General features: G+C 35.5%; 1 protein-coding gene across 8 annotated transcripts in view; it reads right to left on the reverse strand.

The window, feature by feature from the left end:
* Positions 1 to 774: 774 nt before the first annotated feature.
* Positions 775 to 24,551, reverse strand: part of LOC107040243 (heterogeneous nuclear ribonucleoprotein R) — a 47,406-nt gene continuing 23,629 nt past the window's right edge. For 4 of the 8 annotated variants that reach the window (XM_015260235.1, XM_015260242.1, XM_015260241.1 and 1 more), the window contains exons 2-13: positions 23,879 to 24,264; positions 22,871 to 22,978; positions 22,598 to 22,774; positions 20,415 to 20,550; positions 16,545 to 16,750; positions 15,351 to 15,500; positions 15,016 to 15,161; positions 14,156 to 14,274; positions 13,359 to 13,373; positions 12,019 to 12,167; positions 7,888 to 8,056; positions 775 to 6,966 (exon numbers count right to left, since the gene is read on the reverse strand). In XM_015260235.1, coding sequence (XP_015115721.1) covers positions 6,707 to 6,966; positions 7,888 to 8,056; positions 12,019 to 12,167; positions 13,359 to 13,373; positions 14,156 to 14,274; positions 15,016 to 15,161; positions 15,351 to 15,500; positions 16,545 to 16,750; positions 20,415 to 20,550; positions 22,598 to 22,774; positions 22,871 to 22,978; positions 23,879 to 24,264 — 2,021 coding nt within the window. In that variant the 3' untranslated portion in view covers positions 775 to 6,706. Of the gene's footprint in view, positions 6,967 to 7,887; positions 8,057 to 12,018; positions 12,168 to 13,358; positions 13,374 to 14,155; positions 14,275 to 15,015; positions 15,162 to 15,350; positions 15,501 to 16,544; positions 16,751 to 18,530; positions 18,667 to 20,414; positions 20,551 to 22,597; positions 22,775 to 22,870; positions 22,979 to 23,878; positions 24,265 to 24,551 lie in introns of all 8 variants that reach the window. The other 4 variants (XM_015260236.1, XM_015260238.1, XM_015260237.1 and 1 more) reach the window with 4 other exon arrangements.

Here is a 24,551-nt window from a genome sequence, read left to right on the forward strand (position 1 = left end):
AATTGAAGAATGAAGACTAACGTGAACGCCAAAGTATTGAAATAAAATTGATAATAATTGTCATGCGGTAGAATTGGAGATAAAAATGATAAAATGGTAAAAAGGTATAAAAATGATCACTTATCATAATCGTCATCGACTGAATAATAATTCAATGCTTTAAGAAAGGTAAATTCACATACAACTGTTTATTGAGACATGTAGAATACAACTTGGTTCATACACAAAATCTTTGACAAGTTTTTTTTAAATTTTCATCGTTTACTTTTTCAGTAATTCTTTTCCGGGCATTTTTCCTTCTCCACGTTAATCTAGCTACTAGCCCGGGGGAAACTCGATTGACAAGATTATAAAAAATTTAGTCGTTAAAGGGGAAAATCGGCAACAACTGTTATAATTTCATCATTTACTTTTTTTCAACTTCACTTTGCATCGCTGTTTCTTTTTCATCGGTGAATCACTCGTTCAATTACGTGATTTAATTAGTCGAAACCAAAATTACGGGCGAAACATACAAGGAAAGTAGAAACGAAGCAATTTTCCCGGTGCGATCCATGGAAAAGTAGTTGAAGAGAAAAAACTTTTTTTTAAATCGTTGAGGAGAAAATTGAAGAATGAAGACTAACGTGAACGCCAAAGTATTGAAATAAAATTGATAATAATTGTCATGCGGTAGAATTGGAGATAAAAATGATAAAATGGTAAAAAGGTATAAAAATGATCACTTATCATAATCGTCATCGACTGAATAATAATTCAATGCTTTAAGAAAGGTAAATTCACATACAACTGTTTATTGAGACATGTAGAATACAACTTGGTTCATACACAAAATCTTTGACAAGTTTTTTTTAAATTTTCATCGTTTACTTTTTCAGTAATTCTTTTCCGGGCATTTTTCCTTCTCCACGTTAATCTAGCTACTAGCCCGGGGGAAACTCGATTGACAAGATTATAAAAAATTTAGTCGTTAAAGGGGAAAATCGGCAACAACTGTTATAATTTCATCATTTACTTTTTTTCAACTTCACTTTGCATCGCTGTTTCTTTTTCATCGGTGAATCACTCGTTCAATTACGTGATTTAATTAGTCGAAACCAAAATTACGGGCGAAACATACAAGGAAAGTAGAAGCGAAGCAATTTTCCCGGTGCGATTCATGGAAAGGCAGTTGGAGAGAAAAAACGTTTCTTTTGTTTTCAAATCGTTGAGGAGAAAATTGAAGCGTGCATTGAATTTGGATCTCAACAACGTAAAGTCTAACGTGAAAGCCAAAGTATCGAAATAAAATGGACAATAATTTTCCTCAAGCCTGTTAACTTCGTCATTTAACCGCTAAAACATAACATCACGTTTCAATCTTCACAAAAGAATGCATATTCGCAGGAATATAATATATAATATATTTAATATAGAATTAAAAAAGAACACTTGGTTTCACTCATCTCAATCATTTATCTGTCTCGACATTCTCATATTCCACTCGGGCCGGAGACGAGAAAAAAACCTGTCACAACTGTCCCGGCCCGGCACATCTTTTTCTCCCATATTCAAAGTTCATGTTTCGTTCTTATTTAATTCGCAATGGAGAACTGTCAGAGAGAAAAGTGGCTCTCGACAGGTGAAAAAAAATTGGAAAGAAATTTGCCATTGCTGTGGATTGACTCCCAGCTGATGTGCCGTGAGTAAAGTAAGGTCAATTCAACAGTGAAAAAATGATAAAAAAATATATGAATAAGGGAAAAAAAAACACTAGTTAGGAAGGTGAAGGGCGGGCGGTGAGGGGCATGGCTAGCCACAGTGGTGCATTATCCTAAGTGCGACCTTTAACCCGCCTTGGGCGCCCCACTTGTCGATGTTGTTCTTGGGTGATGAGGGTGACAGGTACATGTACAAAAAAATATTGAAAAACCTAGAAAATTCCAGTGGACGTTTTTTAACATGAATGTTTGTAATTTATTCTATTGAGGTATTTTCTGTAGATGTAATGTCAATAGAATGACTCAACAACGAGTTGACAATGAATTGACAATTCATCAATTCAATTTGAAGATCTGCAGACTTTTTTTTATAAAATATTTTCCATCAAGCTCTTCTTTGAAAAAATGCAGAGTGAAACGGCGGAATTTTTCAATGGAGTTTTCCAGGTTTTTCCATGAAATTTTGTCGTACGTGTAGTGATGAAGGATTGATGAGGAATGGGGGAGGGGAATTAATTTTCAGGAGGAAAAAAACGAGAAGAAAAATTGAATTTTCGCTTCAATTTCCTTTCGTCATTTTTTCTCGCTCGTGGGACGCCCATGAAATTTTGAAAAATAATGGGCAATTATCGAAACGCTTTAACCCGCCTCGGACGCCCCACTTGATAGGTACATGTACAAAAAAAATTATTGAAAAACCTAAAAAATTCCATTACGTTTTTTAATTTAATTGTTTAATAAAAAACACTTCGAAAACGAAATCTGGAGATTTCCATCGCTCTACTCAATTTATTCTCTTGAGATATTTTCTGTAGAAATAATGTCAATAGAATGAGTTGTGTAAAAACATTAAGATCTGTAGACCTGTTCTATAAAATATTTTCCCTCAAACTCTCCTTTAAAAAAATGCAGAGTCAACCTGTGGAATTTTCCAGGTTTTTCCATGAAATTTTGTCGTACGTGTAGTGATGAGGGATTGATGAAGAATGGGGAAGAGGAATGAATGAGCCGGAAGAAAAAAAATGAGAAGAAAAATTGAATTTCCTCTTCAATTTTCTTTCGTCATTTTTTTTCGCTCGTGGGACGCCCACACAATGGAAAATAACGGTCAATTATCATAACGCTATGTACCTAGATCAGTCTAAAGTCTCGTCACCGTGAACTGCCTCAGCCACTTTGCCACTCGTGCTTCCTTGCCCCCGCAAGCCGAACAATCTAAATTTAGGTTTTTCGTCTATTAATTGGACTCTGTTAATTTGCCTTCTATCAAATAAAATTTTGCATTTATTATTTCTTTTAATTTTTTTTGTTTTCTCATTACAATTGCCCTCGACAAAGATTCAAGATTTTGTTTTCATAATTTTTGTTTAAATTTTAACTTTCATTTTCCCTTTTTTTTTGTAAATTAATCCCTTATATGATTTTTGTTATCTTAATTTACCTCAGGTATTTTTCCCTCGCATTGATTTTTTTTTCATTTTAATAATCGTTTTCATACGGAAATATTTATCAAGTTCACAAAAACCCACTCAGTAATTGATTAGCAATAGCATCCTTATTATATTGTTAATATTAATATTATATCCTCGATATTATGCTTTTATAAATAGGGTAAAGGGATTTTAAGGATTAAAAAGTTGAAAAAATAAAGGATTATTGGGGGGAAAGGTTTGGGGGAGGCTAAGGGTTTTGGGATTTTTCTCTCGGATAATATAAGCTGATTAAATGTTAATGAAATAAGAAAGAGAATAATAAAGAAAACATTTTCCACGAAAAAAAATTACAGATCTTGTACATTGATTATTGAAAGAAAAAAAAAACTTGAAGACAAATAATAATTATTAAGGCAGAGACGCAGGGGATATCATATGATTTTTCCATTTCTTCTTTGCGGGGGATTATTAATTCAATTATTAAAACTAGTTGCGATCTAACCCCCTTCCATATTCACCATCAATCATCCTTTCTCCTCTCATCGGTTCTTTTTTTTTGCTACAGAGTGAACGAATAATCGCGGTTGGGGGTATAAACAAGATTAGAGTTAAGTAAAACATGAATAAAAAGTAACAAAAAAAATGCTCATAAATAGGAGGGTCTGCGAGCTATCGATCTTTCATATCATATTTTAAATCCAGACATTTTTCATCAAAATCAATTGATCAACTATATTTCATACGCATGTATAATCGAATTCATCATCTCTGTCTCACGATGCAAGCCCTAGTCGCAATTATCTTCATCCATTGATTTATATTTTCTCGTCATTGGTTATTATTTTTCTTTTCTCATTTATTCGTGGCCGATTATTTTCCTCATTACAACAAAAAAAAAAATTCTTTGCTCACTTGTCAATTGTGCTGAGTCAATTACAGATGGTGGTCTGATTGTATCGGCATTCGATTTTTTCTCACTTTTTTTTCCATGGTTTTTGCCGTTTTTAAATTTTTTTTTCGATTTTTATTTTTCATTTTTTTCTTTTTTTATAAAGTTCCAGTGAAAAGGGAGGCTTGGAGGTTCATATAAATCTGAGGTGCTAGTTTATTCTGTGACAACACAATGTCTGCAGCGTTTCATACGATTGTCAGCTATTTCAACTCCATTTTAAAATTGTTTTTCCATTTGTTCTGGATTCACTTTTTTTTGTCAGTGGGTGCGCATGTGTTTGCATACGTAAAAGTCTACATTTTTCTCTACTTGAAATCTGTTAGTTTTTTGTTCCATTCTCAATATATTCATTAGTGATTATTAATGATTCTCATTAAAAAATGATTCATCTCGTTATGTTTTTGTTGCAGTTAATATTCTTTAGATATTTTTTTTCGTGTTAATTTGCATTCTTTCATTTGAATTATTTAAATCTCCAGAACAGGGGGGATGTCTGGGCTCCAGGGACAGGGACCAACTTACAACCCGCACTTACAACTCTTACTAATTAACTAACAGGCTAACAATAACAACGAGTCTCAACACTCAAAAAGTCGTGTGCTTGTGTGTTTCTCTCTCTTTTTTTTTCTTTTTTTTCCCACATTTTTTATTATTTATCGTTTACCCCATGTTGTTTCATGCATTATCCCGTATATGATCTACTACATAATCATTATGATTTATCAAATCTCTCAATTTAATCATTCGAATCTGTCAACTATCATTATCAATTCGGCAGCCAGTCGAGTGTCAATTATTTTTTCCTAAATACAATGAAGAAAGAAAAGAAAAACAAATTTCGAAAGCGCAATAGTCACGCCATTTGAAAAATCATCTCACAAGTAAATTCAACTCTCACCTCCATTATTTTTCATTAACTATTCCAATTGATTACTGGAGGGTGAGGATAAATAGCATTTTGTAGAAAAATGCAGTAAAGAAAATACAGTTATAGAATTTAGATACGAGTTATTCATAAAAATTTTTCATCTCTCATCAATAATTCATAAATTGAATTAATTGAATGATTTATCTAATATACAAATTGGTGTCCTCGTCGGACAATTCACATTTTTATTCTCTTCCTTCAATTTAATTTAGTCTCATTATCGTGAGCAATATTTAAGTCTTAATCTCGACCCCCAATTCGATCACAATTGCATCATTGATTCGAATAATCTCCGAATCAATGATCAAAAAACTCAACCAAAAAAAAAGAAAAAAAAATGGAAATTTTTTTGAAGAACACCATCAACTCAGGGGACGAAAATAATCGATGGAAAAAATTCAATCGATCGTCGCCCTGATTAATCATTTTGCCTGACCCTTAATAATAATAGTTTCACTGACTGTACACATTATAGACCAACAATAGAAAGTCTAGGCTCTTACCAATCCTCACGCATACATGAACACACAGGAGGATGCCACACGTCTGATTTTTATTAATTCCTTAACTAATAATCAATTTTTTTTCCCTTTTTCAGAATTTTTTTTCCCCAACTAGCTCTAAAAATCCATCGAAATTCCATCGTCCCATTTACCTTTCTCTCACACACTCGTATAAATTTCACAAGCTCTTCTGACATACGCCACACGCATCCTAAAACACTCCTATCAATTTTTTAAATCATCTTTCAGTCCTCAACCAGCCACTTATCCTCGCTACGAGTAGTCTTTTCGTTTCTTATTCTTTATTATTCTTTTAGTAATGAAAAAAAATGAAACAATGAAAGAGAAAAAAAACACGTTTTAAACAGGAAAAAAAAATCTACTCGCCCTAGCTGTTACAACCACAGGCTATCATAACCACTTAACTAAATACGAGCCATCACAAAGGTCCAAACATAATTTTTCAACGTCAATTTTCCTAATTCCTCTCAAACTAATAATAATAAACATTTTTTTTTGTAATTTTAAAAATTTTTCATTCAACTCGTAAGCCCCCTAAATTTCCATAATAATTTTAATCGCTCGTTCTATCCATCTCACGTCGTTCCCATAATCCCCAAAAAATCACTCAATCGCTTGGCAGTAAACAATGTGACAATGCAGTAGTGGTTAACCTTAACGATTACAATTACAATTAACATTATCAATTAATAGTACGGGGTGGATGGGTGGTCACTCCGATGTAATAATAACTAGTCCCAGTGGCACATCACTGTACATTTCATCATTAAAATCACAACAACTTCATTCATTATATCGGCGCGACGCGAATGACGGTGGTGTGGCGATGATTGCAATTGAAAATTAAAAAAAGAAGGAATAAAAAGTTGAAGTGAGACATCTTCCGCGTCGGCGTTGCACCTAAACATTAAATGGTTTTTCCTTAAATTCATCCGTTTGTTAATCAGTAATTGAGTCCTGGAAAATCTACATTTACAATTATTACAGTTATTAGTTCGGCTGACGATTGCCGATGATTTCAAAACGTTAACCCAACGCATTGAGCTGTTCTTGTCGTCGGTAAATGGTGTTGAGGCCCTCGTAAAAAATGCTTTTCTGCCAATTGTTGTGGTTTGAATTTGAATTGAAATAGTGATTTAATCGGATTGCATCGCATTGTCAGACGGAAGTTAGCTCCACGAGTTGTATGAGTCCTGGTACCACTCGTGCTCATCGCCAGCAGGTGTGCCAGTTGGTCGGTCAACAAAACCAACACCACTGCCAACGATACCGCTACCACTGCCACCACCACCGCCACCGTTAACACTCGCTAATCCGTACGTATTGCCCAGCGGTTGTTGGGCGAGGGGCTGGTTTCCCCAGCTGCTCTGGAAGCGACGTTTAGATTCCCCCTGGTTCTGGTGACCCCCGTCAAATTTTCGCTTACCTGCTGTAAAATGATTTTTTCTTTTTGAGATTTATGGACGAAACGGGTTTTAACGGAGGCTTCGGGAGGTGGACTGGTCCTTTCGAAATGTCGGGGGATTCTCATTGTTGGGGCAACGGTTGAGGAAATTGTGAAGGCTTTTTTCGAATTGTTTGGGTGAATGGGATGAATTTTGGAGGGAGGTGAGAGGGTTTTGCATAACGTCTTTTTCGTTTTTACATTGAGAAATATTCGAATATTGAACATTCGGTGGAAATTGTGTTTCAATGGAAAAATTATTTTAACGAAAAGAATTTATACGAAATCCCGATTATTTCACCCCATTCCTTCGCGAATAATGAGAATGAAATTAAGGGGAGTGGGGTAAATTATTGTCTTCAATCGTCGGTAACTCGAGAACGGCAAAGGGAAATTCGATTACTTTTTTTTTTCATTTTCAAGGCACTTTTTTAAGCTTTAAAATGAGCGTTGACTCATCCAAATTGCATCATTCGATCGGAAGATATTTGATGATTTTAAAAGATCCATTTTCCCCTCACGTTTGAGTTCACCACAAAGCCGATCATCTTCAATCTGTGATGTCTCAAGATCGGCAGAGTGAAATTCACCGATTTTTCTTCATGTTCGAGCTACTTTTCCACCCTTCAAATCGCGTCTATTCCTTCCGAGTTACAGACGATATCCCCCTAGTTCCCCCCACTCCCCTCAAAACAAATCACAATTAAAAACGCAGAATAAACATTTAAAAAAATGGAATTACGTGACTGGCAGTTCATCGGAGAGGACACACCTGGAATGGGAAGGACGGGGAGATCTGTAAGCGAAAGGTTCTAGCAAACTGGTGAAAACTGCTCGTCAACAAAACCCCAAGAATAAAAATTACTTAGAAAAAAATAATAAAAAATATTGCATTTGGATACAGACCATCCTCACCTGGTAAACTTCCCTTGGCGCGGACCCCCCCACGAACGGCTGGCCGCTGGGCCCCACGGGCCCCTGATGTTGCGGGGTTGCGTCCCCCCCTGACTGGGCCACGGGCTTGGGGGCCACCGACTACTCGGCCACGGGCCACCAGTCCACGGCCACGACCAGCCTATCCAAACAACACACACCCAAATGTTACCCCATCTGCAGCATCTCTTAAACTTATCCAATTACCTCAATCGTCACTTCATCTCCCGAATACTAATCAACACTAATTAAATTGACAACTAAAAAACTGATTGATATATTCTCAGTAAGTTATTGTTGACATTTGGCACGATATGAAATCTAAATTCATGGAAATTTTCAACGAAAATTTCGACAGAATGAAAGAGGTTCTTGGTGCGACCCATAAGCTGGCACGTGTGAGCAAAAAAAAATCCTCAAATGATAAAACAACGAGCAGGGGGAGAGTGCGGTGTTAGAGAAAGGCAAATAATTACAAAGGAGTAAAAAAAAAAATTTCTTACTAACCGAATCGTGTTAATAACAAGGTTTTGTGCTTTCGATTCGATTTTTTTCTATGCAAATACAGCAGCAGGATGGGTTAGCACAGGTTATCCAGCGTGTGGTGTTAAAGCATATTTTTCGGTTTTTTTTTCTTGGGATTTGGTTAAGCAACACAACCTACTGGCAGCTAAAACAAAAGGTGGAAGCGTTAAAAAAAAGCATTAAATTGTTAAGCGGTTAAGCGGGATTCGGGGGTGCGCGAATAAGCGTGGGTTACTGCTCAAGCAAGCGAGAGAGCGGCGTGTGATTTCTCCGGTGGCTGGAGTCCGATACATTTTTTTACATTATGTACATTTTTAATCCAGTCTCATTCCCATTTCAGCGATTCCTCTCCTAGTTGGGGAACCTGGTTAATTATTTGGGAATTATTCGGTTAGTACATGTGAGATTATCGATGTGAATTTCGGGTTCCTGAAATTGTTGGAGAACTTTACTCGAGGCATTTGCGTCGTGAATTATCAGCAAAAGGGGATGGAAAAATTTTAACGATGGCTTAAAAAATTGGTTCCTTTTGTATGAATCGGATGGAGCGAGTTGAGGGTAATTTGGAGAGGATGAATAATTTTTAAAAATGTTTGAAAATGCGAGGTGGGAGGGACGCCATTTTGGAAGCCTTGAGGTCTGCAAGATGGCGGCGCTCATAACTCACTCATACTCATTTCATCCAATTGACGACGATATTTCAGTCAAGAGGGAATGGAAAAATTTCAACGATGGCTTAACAAATTTGTTCCATTTACAGAAACCGGATGGAGCGAGTTGAGGGTAATTTGGAGAGGATGAATAATTTTAAAAAATGTTTGAAAATGTGAGGTGGGAGAGGCCATTTTGGAAGCCCCTTCGGGGGTGCAAGATGGCGGCGCTCACATTTATTAATCACCTCGCATTTTGAAACGTTTCTCGACATTATTCATCCTCTTCAGAACTTCTCCAACTTGTTTTATTAATTTTCCATAAAATGAACAAATTTTTCAAGCCATCTCTCAGATTTTTCCATTCTCTTTTCGCTCAGAATTCATGACACGTTATCCCCGCATTTCACTACTTTTTTTCTCAGCTCCCCAGACCTCTCCACTTATCCCTTCAATTTTGAAAACAACTCTAACAACAGTAAGCTACTCTACAACTCGAGTAAAGTTCTTAAAATTCTCCAACTCTCCAAAATTAGTAAAAGAAAGACAAATGGAAGCTCAACCAAATATTATTCCTCATCCAGCCAATCTCCCTGGAGGACCTGAAACTCGATACAATGACAGCGAAAGAGTGATAGAGAGGAACGAGGGAGCTAAAATATAGAAAAGACAGGTATCATATCCGAGCCACGAGACTTGACTTCCTATAAATTTAACAATCGTGCGATTTTCGAGAGAGAGTTAATGGTTTCGTCGTCAATGTTAGAAGGGCCCAAGCGATTACTCGACAGTGAAGATGCCTACAGTGTGTGCTCCACTGAGGAATTACCTCTGACCAAGCATTTCACGTTGAGAGACTATCCAAAACGGATTCCAATCATTCCCGGATCCTCGTTTCGGGAAACGAATGGGCAATTCGAAACGGCTCTCCGGACTTTGGATAGACTCCAGGGAATATTTATCAGCAGAGATTCTTGTAAAAGCAACACATGAGTGAATTAGCACACACCAGGGAAGGAAAGGAACTGTTCAAAAAATTTTTCCTCTGAAATAAGGGACAGGTGAGGAGATTAGATACCTGAATTAATTGTCGTTTTTCTCGTTAATTAGAAACTATTGACTTTTTTTTTGTTTTCCTTTCTTCCGTTTTGGCACCGTTATATCACACCCTTGATCGTGACTTTTCCCGGCTATTGCACCGGCATTTAACATTACCGGATTGAATTTTGAAGTGGGTCTATCATGGCTCAGATATGATTAGCGCGGACAATCTGAAAGTGGCAGTGTGTTCGAGGTTTCCGGGTTTTTGCAGCTGTAGTGCACACAGATTACAGGGGGATTCGACGTGTAATAATGTTGAAAATGGGGATTCGCGATGCGTTAGTCCACACTGATAGAAGGATTTATTTAGATACGAGAGTTGGAGAGAATGAGATCATTCAGTTGGTGGTGGTGGATAAACTCTTCTATCAGTGCAGTTGTTCCTCTAGTTTTTCGTTTGGGAAAATTTTTAAGGCGCGTGTCTTTTCATCTGGGCGACATTTCAACTGATTGTTTTTTTGGAATAATTGTTTTTTTGTTCTGCATTGTTTAGTGAAATGCTTTCCAAACAATAATCGAAATATACTAAAAAAATTGAGGCAATTGAAAACTGAATTAAAAAATCCTAGTTAAATTACTGATTTTTTATAATTGTTAATGGAAAGATAAAATTGTGTTTATATAATTGCAGCCACGATATTTCAACTAATAATTGGAGTAATAAGTTTTTTTTGCTGCATTATTTATTGAAATGTGCGTCCAAACAATAATCAAAAATAGTAAAAAATTGAGTTTAAAAATCCTAGTCGAATTATTACCGTTAAATTGTGATTAAATTACTGATTTTTTGCAATTAATTAATTGAAAGAAAAAATCGTCTTTACATCGCATTAATTATTGATGCGTCAGTCAGTTGTTAAATTGAGTTGGATTACGTTGAAATAAAAGTAATAGAATTTCGGTAAATTATCACAATTGTTGTAATTTAAATAAAACGAGTTGAAATGTCGCCCAGTCGAGAAGACCTGCCACCAATTTTAAATGTGTAAACCGGGGTCATCTCCTCCGTTCTTCATTCCCATCAGCAGATTTATTTCGCACGATCTAGTCGAGTCACATAGCCCCTCAAGACAATGTGTATTTACAGTTATTTTGGAATTAAAGCCACCATTGCTGGAGAATTTTCAGGTTTTCACGATTAATGCTTCAAATTTCACGCAACTCCATTATTTTCGGAGATAAAAAGCCAAATGTTCAGTATTTTCCTCAAAAAATTCATGCAATACCTCAATTTCGCGACATTACACTGAAATTTCGTTATTTTACCTGAAAATTCAGGGACTTGACTTGGATTCCAAACATCTTCAGTAAACAATTTCAACCACAACTATGTTAAAAGCTCTCTGAATCTAGCAGGTGACTGAAAAATCTGGAAATTGCAGACTTAAAGCCGTGAATAATGAAATACACAATGTGCCGCAGGTGTGTGTGTTGCAAAAATTGGCATTTTGAGAATTAAAAAATGAACAAGTCATGGGGGGCGAGAGGTGGGAGGAACATATCAACAATCCCTTGCGTCGTGTTAGTCAGCACAAATCGAGTCATTAGCAAATTCTGGTGTTAAACGCGAATTCAGGCTTGTGAGTGAGAAGAGTGAATGAAAAAATAAACAAAAAAGTTGTATTTTGGACGCACGAAGAAAGGAATCCGCGAACACTGTGCCACAATCAAACTACCGCCTACGAAAATATTCAAATTAGATGACAAAATTGTGAAGTAAAAAAAAAATTAAGTAAAATACATTATTCAATCGAATCTAGATAAATAAATGTAAATTTTTGATTGCTTTTCTCTTTCGAATTAAAAATTGTTAGAAAAGGCGACCCACCGGTTGAGGCTGCCTGCCTCTCCCTCTGGCAGGCGGCGGAGGCGGCGCATAATCGAAATAGTAATCTTCGTATCGATAATAGTCATCATAATATGGATCACTGTAGCCACCTCGATAATCCCCATAACCGTAATAGTCGTAATCATAATCTATAAAAACACACATTACAAGTAGACCCAGAGAATTTGTTATCCTTTTTTCTTTCTGTTTAGCCACGGGAATGAACTCTTTAATGTCAAATTTCAATGTTTTTTTTTTGGGTTTTAGAATAAGGGGAGAAAGAAATGATTAATATTTCTCCGGTACTGCAGTGAAAAAAAATGATAACGTGATTTTCATTCTCTTTTAATGAGTTTGCATGCCGGGAAAAGAATTTTTTTTACTTTTTTTATTTGAAGCATTCAAACCAATGGGCTTACTCTGCTGCCGGGAAGAGAATTAATTTTTATTTATTCAGGTTTGAATAGACGAGAGACTGTTTATCGACAATTCTTCTCAAATGATAATGTATTATTCAGGAAACCTTGGAATTGTTATCCCACCACCGTCGTAAAAGATGTGAATTCACCAGATTTAAAGATGGGTTTTAATTAATAGCATGACCGAACTTCGAACACATGAACTCTCGTTTTTAATTTAAAAAATGACAATTCAATAAAAAAATTTAAAATATATAAATCGTTTGTATCTCCTGATTAATCCGTAGGACTTGCGGAAGAAAGGCGCGACAAAAGTGATAAAACGAAAGGTTGAAAGTCAAAATGAATAGATTTAATTGTTTATGCTTTTTTCATTCTGCTTAGCCATGAGAATGAATTTATTAGTCTCCAATTTCAATGTTTTTTGGGCTTTAGAATAAAGGAATAAAAAAACGATTAATATTCCTCCGGTATTGCAGTGAAAAAAAAATGATAACGTGATTTTCATTCTTTTTTAATGAGTTTGCATGTTTAAATCAGATTTAAGTAAACGAGAGACTGTTTATCGACGATTCTCCTCAAATGGTAATCTATTATTCGGGAAACATTAAAGTTTTTACCCCACCACCATCATAAAACATGTGAATTCACCAGATGAAGAAATGGTTTTTAATTAACAGGATGAACGAACGTCGAACACATGTACTCTCGTTTTGAATTTAAAACAATGACAAAACAATAAAAATACATAAAATACATAAATCGTTTGTATCTCCTGATTAAACCGTAGGAGCACTTGCGGAAGAAAGGCTAGACAAAAGTGATAAAAACCAAAAAGTTGATAAAAAATAAAATAAAATAATAATCTAACAATACTTGAACTGTTATCGATGCACTTGACAATCAGTGATTTCCGCTTACCTATTTCCTTGATGGCTGTAAAACAGATTGATCTTTTGCAATAATTCATTATTTAGAGATCTACCAGGGGTCAAACGAAAATCAACAAAAAATGTCACTAATTTACAACATAAACTCTGGTTTTTGTCAGGAATTCTACGTTTGAGGGATGAAAAAAAAACATCAATGGGAAGGTAAAACGGTACTCATGCAATCGTTCGAACCTTTATCTTATTGATGGGATGGGCTGGAGTGGTGAGGAATTGGTACAGTGACAGGGTGTTCTGTTATCCAAACATTAACGTTAACGTTTTTCATTGCACACCAAAACTCAGTAGGATTGCGTTAGTTGAATTGCTGCTTGAATTTATTGAATTTTGATAATTTTTTGGATTTTTTTTTCTGTCATTTGATTTTTTTCCAGGAAATCAGGATGGGAAATAATGAATGTACGTTTCATTCTGAACTTTATCGATAATACTTTCACACTTCATAAATATTTGTATCAAAATTATGATAAATAAACGTTGCCTGTCATGCGCGAAAGCCAAAGGTTTATGAGTGAGAATGAGTGAAATTTCCCAAGAGCATGCGGGGATTTTGGTGTTGAGTTATTTAACTAAAAACATCGAAAATCATGTTCAAATGGGTTTGAATGATTTTTAAAAACATTTGATTGTTTCAACGACTGAAATAATGAGGTAAAATGAACACAACTGAACGATTTTTTTAACAAGAAAAATCAAAAATGTTGAACCGAAGGTTTGACTTTTACTAGAACGATCTAACACGAATGTCGAGAGAGGGGCAATACTCACTGTAATCCCCGCGGCCCATGGGTGGTCTCATTCCCGTCCCAGTGCCACGTGGACCTTGGCTACCAGATCCACGGACTGGCATGGGTCCTCCAATCATGCTGGGATGTGACGGAGAGCCCCTGAAATAATTCATTGTCGATTTTCAATTAATGGAGTGGGGTATTCAGAAATTTTTACAGGTTCAATTCACAATTTTTGGATTAAATTATTTAGAAATCTTAATTATGGGAGAATTGAGAATTGATTCTTGAAGTTTGCTTTTTCGAGAAAAAAAATTCAACATTAGCAATTTATGAATTTCATCTCAAATGGACAATTTTGAGATGAAATTCATAAATTTCTCATTATATTGAAAATAGATAAATTTTGTTTGTCAATATTTAATAAATCTAAATGTTTTAATAATAATTCTCGCATTGAATAATTTGGGAATTCATCAGGTTCTTCGATTTTAATTATTTTAAAACACTTTCATCTCATCAAATGTAATTTTTCCCAAAATTAACTGATTTTTTCATCAACACAAGCTATTGAAATTCGATGATTTATTACAATTAATAATTTGCGGATGAAATTCATGAATTTCTCCTCATGTTAAAAACAGAAATTTTTTAGTCAACATTCAACAAATCTGAATATTTTAATAACAATTCAAGCTTCGAATAAATTGGAAATTCTTCAATATCCTCCATTTCCATTATTCTAAAACGTTTTAATCTTATCAAACCGAATTTTTTCAAAAATAATTAATTTTTTCATCACCAAGAACTCGAGAAATTTAATAAATTGTCGGACGTTCAACCGATTTTTATGTAAAATTCTCGCTGAATCTTTTATCATCACAATGAACGAATGCTTACCCGCCACGTCCTTGCAACATTTGCATCATTCTTCGTTCCCTAGCCCTGAGCATGTCTTCCTTCTTCTTCTTGTCAAATGGGGGCTTTGCAAGTGCCACCTCTATGTGAGAGCCCCCAATCTCCTTGCCATTAAGTTCACGCATTGCCTGAATAAAGAGGAACACAAAATATCACCCCATTCTCACCCGAACAAGATTCTCGCCCAAGTTTTGCGCCCTAGGCACGTGTTTTCTTCGCACAATACAAAGTTGTTATTGTTAATCACTTACTGTTATGAAATATATCATTTTCTCTGATAAGACGAAAGAAAAATGAATGAATTTAAGTACAATTACCTTGACTGCACAGTCTCTGTCTTCAAAATGTACAAATGCATAATCCTTGATCTTCTTCACCCTATCGATTTTACCGAACTGCTCGAAGCACTCCTTCAATTTCTCCTCCGAGCAATCTTGAGTCAAATTTCTTACATAGAGAACTCGAACCTGAATCGACAACATTAAACACGAATAAGTTACATCTTCAGACATTTCAAGAGGAGATCGCAAATTTCAAAATCCCATTGGCCTTTATTCATCTTGCTGATGAGTTTACTACTTCAGTTTTAATGTAAAAAAAATGAGAAAGAATTAGCTTCTGATTTTTTTCGTTGATGAAATCTTCAAAAGTGTCCTCACGGCGCATAAATTATTTAGAGTGGCATAAATATGACTAATGATATTTATGCCACTTAAATATGGTTAACAATCTTCATTTTTTGGCATTTTTCTCATTATATTCTTCCCACTTCAATGATTTATGTTGCAGTGAATTTTAAGGATATCCAAGTACTTTGGCTATTTCTTCTCTAGTAAAATATTTCTAGACCTTTTACAATGATTTTATTATTTAAACTTTGCATGTCTGAATTTTAATCTCGATACTGAACTGTCAGAAAACATTTAAAAAATCGGGGAAAAAATTAAAATGTTTACTTTTGGAGGAAAATTGATGAAATAATTGAAAAACTGCAATTTTAGAAAATTACGAGCATTTTCTATAAATAATTTATGAACAACGAATGTTTTACAATGACGCTGAATATTCATGATTGTTTTCACTTTTCTTACGCAATTTAATTGACAAATTCGATGATAAATAATAAAATAAAATAAAATAAAATAAAATATCCTGAGAGAAAAATTCCAGGAATAAAAAATGAAAATTTCAGAAAAAACTCATTTAGTTGTTTGTGCACATATTACGTACATGTGCACTAAAAATTGAGTCAATCCTTGGAGAATTGCACTTTCGAAAATTTTATTTCTCTAAAAAAATCGAAACTAAATGAAAAAAAAAATTGATAGAAAAATCGAAACGTAATATTTTCTTCTTCTTTACATTAAACCTGAAGTCGTAAACCCACTAAAACAATTGCTGAACGCACCAGGGATTTCGCTATTTCAGTCTCCCCTTAGAAAGAAGAAATTAAATAGCAATTGAACTGAGATTAACGATTCCTTCGACCCCCATTACTAAAATAAACGTACTTTAGCCATGGTCTGTTCATCAGGCTCCTCCTGGGGATCAGCCCAGTCAACTATGATATCACAGCCCCAGACCTTGATACGACCTGTGCTGAGTCTTCTTTTTGCCAATGATGCAGCTTTATGGGACTCATACTCGAGAAAACAGAATCCTCTGTTCTTCTTTTTGTCATCCGGCGAGCTGTAGATAATCACCTCGGTCAGGCCGGCTATATTTTCGAAAAATAATAAAAAATATAGGTAAGCCGAGTGTCCAATGGTTCTAGAAATTATAAATTTCCCTCCCCTGATTGTAATTTTTATTGCCGATAAAATCTCTCCCATAAAAACAAATAAAAATTAAAAATCGTGGAAATTTATTCAAGTTGATCGTTCTCCATTGATAAAAAACTCATTAATGACTCGAATAATAATAAATATTGTAATAATCCCGTCACAGTGTCAGAGTAGTCCACGACTGGGCAAGTAGAAACGAATCTTATTCAGAATCATCTTCAATCGTCAATATCTCAGGATCAGCAGAGTCAATTTCGACGAATTTTTTTTTCATTTTCAAGGGCTTTCATTCACCTTGAAAATGAGCTTTGACTAGTCCAAATCGCACCATTATTTCGAGAGATACCGAAGATTTTCGAATCTCCGTTTTTCCTCAGGTTTAATTTCCTCCCAAACTAGATCGTCGCAAATCTGCAATATCTCAGGATCGGCAGAGTGAAATTCGACGCTTTTTTTTTTCATTTTCAAGGTATTTTTGCATTCTGTAAAATGAGCCCAGACCCATTGAAATTGTTTCATTCGTTCAGGAGATATTGCCGACAAGGCAAAACCTCTGGAACAACCAACCGTTGTAATCGTTTCCACCGACTCAATTCGCTTCTCCTCATGGACATAATCCCTTAACAATAAACATTATTCACCTCTCTTTCCTCTCAGTTTAAAAGCTACCGACAAAACGTGACTTTTAATCCATCATAAAGTACTCCCTTTATCCACCAATAGCAACGGCATAAATTACCACATCGCCATCAACATTGGACGAACAAAACGAGAAATACAAAGTGACTGTGACAACATATGAAACAATAAAGTAAATAAAAAAAAATAGGGCATGAGGAAAAAAAACTCCCACAAGCGACGCACCCTCTCGTCAGCTAAACCCAAAACGAATAAAGATAAATCCATGAAAAAACCCCCGTACGTATTCCCAAAACATTTTCTCTACTGAATGCAGCCAATATTATCATCAAATAGTCCTCAAATTTACGTTAATTTAAACACACAGTGCACACTCCATTGTAAGAGACCAGAAATAAAAGAAAAAAAAATGAGTAAATTGGATAGAACGAAAAAAGTGACGTTCACGTTAACTAATAACGACGGCCTCTCTGTGTCCAGACTCTGAGAGTTCCCATGCAAAAGAATATGACTTATGAATAAACATAATTACGCCCATTTTTTAATCGCGAATAGTGGCCCGGATGGGAACAAAAACCCTCGGGTTTTTCATTCTCCCCAGGTATCCAAGAAAACTAAAAATAAAATAATAAAGGAATAATCACACACCCAAGCAGCCGTTGCATTCCTCAATCATTCTCATGAGATATAAAAATGAAGTAGAGATTGTGGAGAATAGTAAATACTGCGTCAAGCGTGTGTTTGAAATAAATCGAAACAAGTCAAGCACAAATTTCGTAATCAACGTTAGACTCCATTATCAATAGTCCATGAAATGTCTATCCGTTCATTTGGTATTTATCTCGTACTGTGATCACAGCAAATGTTTGATTAAACAAATTGTTAAAAATGTGATGTGAGGGCTGCGTGTATTCTCCTATCGCCCCTTGCACTCGCTCATTCATTCCACAATCTTTCAGTTCCTCCCACGAGGAAAAAAAATATTCTCATGTAAAATTAATAAAAAAAAAAACAGAACTTTAATCCGGATTATAAACTCTCTGCCTGCAGATTTAAGGGCAATTGTCAACTTACGTGCGTGCTTTGTAAACTCTTCGAACAAGTCATCTCGGTCTCGATTCTTTGGAATATTTCCCACAAACAAGCGGTGATTGTTATAAGATACGGTAACACCAATCTTTTTGCCTTTCCGAATCTCATAATCATTCAGCTGTAAGAATAATGTGGAAGGAGAGTGCCAATTAAGCTTGCTCATTTACACTGATTCTCGCCTGCTCATTGGCCGAGTGTTTCTTTTTTTCAGGTCGTTTTTTTTTTGTGGAGGGATCGCGCCAAGTGAATATTCGAGGAATTTCCATTTTTGCATCAAAACAGATAATGGGGCTGTCTGTGGATTGGTGAATTGTCCGGAGTAAAATACAAGAATATGGTGTTTCAGTACGACAGAGAGCGAGTGAGGGTGGGGATGGAGGCACTAATGATAAATCATTGTTAATTAAAAATTGGTAGGTGGATTTTGTTTGTGGGTGGTTGGGAGATGCCTGTCTGTTTGTTAGCGAGCCACACGCCCCAGCGGTCCACACAGGTCTCCCGTACCCCCAAGCTTGAGGCTCAATAAAAAAATAATGTTCACAAAATTCGTCTTGATTTTTTAGTTGAAAAAAACGGAAAAATTGATGAATAAAGTGAATTATTTACTCTGCACCAATGCGCAAATTCTTTAAATAGATAGATTGATGGAGTGTTGTTTCTCAATTTGCAGCAAATTTGAGAAAATTGGGGAGATATTTTCCTCCATTAAATTTTGGATTGCCTTGATATGGGTCGCGTCACGCGAATATTCGAGGAATTTTCATTTTCGCATCGAAATAAATAATAGGGCTGTCTGTGGATTGGTGAATTGTCCGGAGTAAAAATACAAGAATACGATGTTTCAGTACGACAGAGAGCGAGTGAGATTGGGGATTGAGGCACTAATGATAAATCATTGTTAATTAAAAATTGGTAGGTGGATTTTGTTTGTGGGTGGTTGGGAGATGCCTGTCTGTTTGTTAGCGAGCCACACGCCCCAGCGGTCCACACAGGTCTCCCGTACCCCCATGCTCGCGGCTCAGTAAAAAATAATATTCACTAAATTTCTTGGACATTCAATTTTCGCCCAGACCGAAACATGACTTCGTCTCGATTTTTTAGTTGAAAAAAAAAACCGAAAAAATTAATGAGTAAATCACCTACTCGTATATGACCTATTCTCTATTAAATGCCCATATGTCGTCGGCAAAAGAACGATATTACCGGGAAGTAGAAGATGACAGTGAAAATAATGACTAAAACATTGAGATTTAAACATTGACCAGAACAGTTACAGAATAAGGGTGCAGTGAATGCTCATGTCATTCAACTCAGTACTCTTCAGCAGTAATTAGTGAGTAATTAGGCGATTAGCGGAGTTGTGAGATAATCGTGATGGAGACAAGTGGAAATAATGTATTCAGTAGGAAATTGAAGGCTGTAGTTACAGATATCGCTGTAGAATCGAGTCCGGCCGTCCGCAGAGAGATTAAAAATATTGTCATTACTGGAGATAAATGTGTACACGTGAAGCAAAATCAATCGTAATTATGAATAAGACCTAGATGTGACAGGGAAGAGAAGACTTGGACCAGAGAGGTGTTACTGTTTCACTAATAAACCGAGAGGCAAGGAGGCTTCGAAGTAACGAAGGTATCACAGTTTTTTTTTTCGAAATATGCGAGGCTCTCCACTCAGAATCATTTGATAAATCATTTGTCTTTTGACTTTTCCATACCATCTACAACCACTACTTAAAAGCTACCACTCTTATATTACCAAAAAAAACAAAATAATAAAAGGAGAAATGATAAAAAATCAAGTAGGTAGACAGGTAGGTTTAGGTAAGAGGTAGGTAGGTGTGCACACGCCTCGAATTCACTTTACCTGTTAAATTACCGAATTCCTCCAAGATCTCCTCTTTGCCTTTTGACTTTGGTATGTTCCCGACGAAAAGTCGTAGATTAGGAACGCTAATGTTTACTTTCAGACACTTGCCGGGTTTTATTTCGTAATTATCGAGCTGTGGGATGAAGAAAAAAACACACACATGCCTAATTTTGTTCTTTTTTCCAATTGTTAAACAAAACATTTGCGAATTTTGGTCGCATATTTTTCTTTTTTTTTGCTTTAAAAATAAACGAAAACCAAATAATAAAGTAGAAATTGGTAAAAATGGGGAGATTGATGAAATTTTGGAACAAATTTGAGATTAACGGGGGAAATAATAGGGGAGGAGATTTTTCTCCGTTGAATTTTGGACTTTTTCTATAGGGGATACACGTGGCATGCGGTTTTTTGAATCCTCAACTTTGAAAAAAAAAGTTTTTGGAAGTTTCAACAGTTTTTAGCATTTTTATTTTTATGTCAATATTCGGGGAATTAAAATGTTGCGAAAATTTGGGGGATACTGATATTTCAAAATAAATATTCCTCTCAACCCATTCATCATTGTTGAAATGAATTAATTTTTTGGGGAAAATCCACAATTGAATTTATTATTCTCAAAGGGGCGAAATAGAAAATTTCTATTTTTCGTTAAATATTCATAACTTTGAAAAAAATTGATGGAAAAAAATCCTTTCATTCCACCAATAATTCAATCCGGTTAGCATTTTTAAAAATTAATGACATTTTGCCATTAATTAGGAACAAAAAGGTAAAAACTTAAAGAAGAATTAAACTGTTGCAAAAATTGCTTCAAATGATGAACAATGAATGGTTCAGGAGAAAATTTATTTTGAACATTTCATTGAACTTTTCTATTTTGCAATTACTGACATTTTGCAGTGAATTTACTAACCAATATTTTGAATTCTCAACTCGCCAAAGAATTGAGTTCTTGAAAATTTGACCAATCTTCATGATTTATCAATAAAAACAAAATATTTGAGGAAATATTTGCGAAATTGTTGGTCATAAATGTTGCTTTCTTTTAAAAATAAACAAAGACCAAACAAATAATATAAAAATCAGGTAAATTAATGAAATTTTGCAAAAAATGTGGGATAAACAGGCGAAACAATAGAGTAAGGAGCCATATCTCCCTTAAATTTTGGATTATCTTGACATGGGTAACACGTGGCATGCGGTTTCGCTCGATTTCACCCAGCCTTATGTAAACCGGCATTCGCGTGTTCATTAAAACTCATTAGATTTTCAAAATAGCGTTGAAAATCCTGTAAACAAATTTTTGTGCCTCGTCTGAAAAATTTTGTTACAAAAAATTGTTACTCCTGAATTTTTCATAATTTTGGAACCAATTAGATTTGATGTTCTTCTCGTCCCCTTTAATCAATGACTCTCAACTGATATAACCATTATGATATTTTTTTTTATCATTGTTCAGAAGAAGATTCTCCACTCCCAATTTTGCCCACTGAGCAAAGAGGAGAGCTGGAAAAAGAAACTCATCCGCAGGACATGATTAATCACATCAGTCACTGTTACGTTCTGGGAAATTGGTTGGATTTTGTTTTATTATTACTAGACGTTAATAAAAATTAATGATATATCCTTGAGGGGTGGGTTGGGGGGGATTACTGGGGCATAATGTCCTCCATCCACATGCATCTATCACTTGTGCATGTGCATGTAGATGAAAAGTTAATAAAAATCCATTATGAAATAATTTTAATAATGTGGACTGTTCGTAGATGCAGCCTAGGGTTTTTGCAGAATGAATTAAGCGTAAATTTCACTAAAATTCATGTGAATGAGAGGACAAACACTAAGGGCTTTTTAATTTTCAAACGTCACGAGGTAGTCTACTGAAATAAAATTCTACGAACATTTCATCAGAACCAATTTCTGCACTGATTGAGAGAAGACTGTTGAGGAATTATTTTCAATGATATTGTGGACTGATTTGGTGCAGATATTGGGACTAATGGGAGATAATTTTGAAAATAAACAGAATTGTTGATGGGACATCCAATTGGTTCGTTATGGCATCATGTTAACTACAGGATAAAACCAAAGTTCGGTTTAGAGTATGTCTATGTTATGGATGGAACATGTACTAAGAGGCTAATTTTTTTAAAATTTAGGTAATGGCGGGGTGAACATACCTCTCTGACTGCTTGTTGTGCCGCTTCTCGATTGGTAAATGTTATAAAAGCGTATCCCCTGTTGGTGCCAGACATGGGGTCCATCATAAGCCTCAAATCCCATATTTTTCCACATTTCTCGAATAGTGGGATCAGCTCGTCTTCATACATGTCTTTAGGAATTTTTCCACAGAATACCTGGGGTGTCGGAGGATAAATAGGTTTTTAGCAATTGGAGAGAATAATGTTTTTGATGATTGGAGGGGATTTATTCTTTTGGGTTTTTTTAATTACCTCACATCCATTTCCTGGGGTTGGCCCCTCCCAACCTGGGGGTGGTCCACCGTATTTTCGTTGTCCAGTTGTTACGTCCAGTGGGTATCCGGTTCTCTCAAGTATCATCTGCATTGGAAAATTGAAATTTATCATTTTTAGAGATTTTTTTTTTGAGTTTTTGGTGATTGTGGGTTATTTTGAGGGCGAGGGGTTTTAGGGGAGTATTTCTCTTGAAATTTGAAGGGAACACAATCATTTGTGAGATAAAATGACATTTAGGTTGATTTTTAATTGAGATCATCTACAACTGAAGAAATGGATATTTTTAGTGTTCAGAGGGATTCTTCTCTTTCATCCACATCTCAATGAATTGTACTTCAATAAATGTAATTTTTTTGTCGCATTTTGACACTCAATTTTTTCAAATCCTTAACTCTGGAAAAAATTATGTTTTTGGAAATTTTAACATTTTTTATGATTTATCAATAAAAACTAAACAATTGCATCTTTAAAGTCGTGGAAAATTGAACTGTTCCTCCCACAATTTATTTCAAAGATTATCAGTTGAAAATTTGTATAAATTACCTAAATTTTATCTTCATCTTCAAACTTATTCCATTCTCAATTTATATAAAGATCAAGTTCACAAAAATTTCAACCATTGTCAGAATTTATCAATAAAAAAAATATCCCAAGATTTAAAATGTTGCAAAATTGAACGGCTCCTTCAATTTAATTAAAGCGTTATCACTTCAAAATTATCTTAATTTTGTCTTCATCTTCAAACTTACTTTAAAAATTTCATTAAATTTTTTTTCTTTTCTCAACTAATGCCATTTTGCAATAAATTTACTGCCCAACCTTTTTCAATTCTCAATTTGTGAAAAAATCTAGCTTTTTAAATTTCAACAGTTATCATAATTCACCAATAAAACCAAAATATTTTTAGATAAAAAAATTAGCAAAATTGAACTGTTCCTCCCCGAATTTACCCCAAAAAATCCCTCCAAAATTCTCCGAAATTACCTTAATTTTGTCTTCATCTGGTGCTTTGGGCGTTGTACTAGTGCCTGTGCCCTGTCCTGCCCTGCTTTTTTGTCTGTAAGTCTTCATGACACCACAGAGATACGCCGATTTATTAGAAACATGCTCAAGATTGGACTCCAAAAATTGAGTGAGCACACTGAGTGCCCCCTCAACTGGAAATTCCCTAAGGGCATCGAGGGCTCTCTCATCCAGATCAACGTGCGCCAATTTTCCAGTTTTATAAATTTCATCTAATTTAGCAGCCACTTTTTCATCGAGTCCATACTGAATCAACTTAGCGAAATCCTCCGTCCTCTCCACATACTCCATCTCCTCCTTCGACTGCTTTTCTTCCATTTTGAGTTCCCCATTTCCCTCTGCCATAGCTGCAATCCGCACAAAAAAACAACAAATTAACCGATTAATCCCCCATTCTCACGTTATTTCTGTGAACCCCGTTATCACTCTCCACAATTCACTGCCATATCGCCGAAACAAATAGACCCGAGAGAAGAGACAACGCTCGCTATTTGTCTGTTTTGACACGTTCCCCACGGCCGTGACTACTGACACCTCACGCCCCTGAAAGCCGCGCTCCCGAGCCCCGAAAAACCTCTCTAATTTCAGGTTAGGAGCATCTCCCGCGGCCCGCTCCCCAAAAAACCCCCCAGCC

The sequence above is a fragment of the Diachasma alloeum genome, unplaced genomic scaffold (assembly GCF_001412515.2).
Source record: "Diachasma alloeum isolate Michigan unplaced genomic scaffold, Dall2.0 Dall_scaffold_00326, whole genome shotgun sequence".
In the NCBI taxonomy this organism is placed as follows: domain Eukaryota; kingdom Metazoa; phylum Arthropoda; class Insecta; order Hymenoptera; family Braconidae; genus Diachasma; species Diachasma alloeum.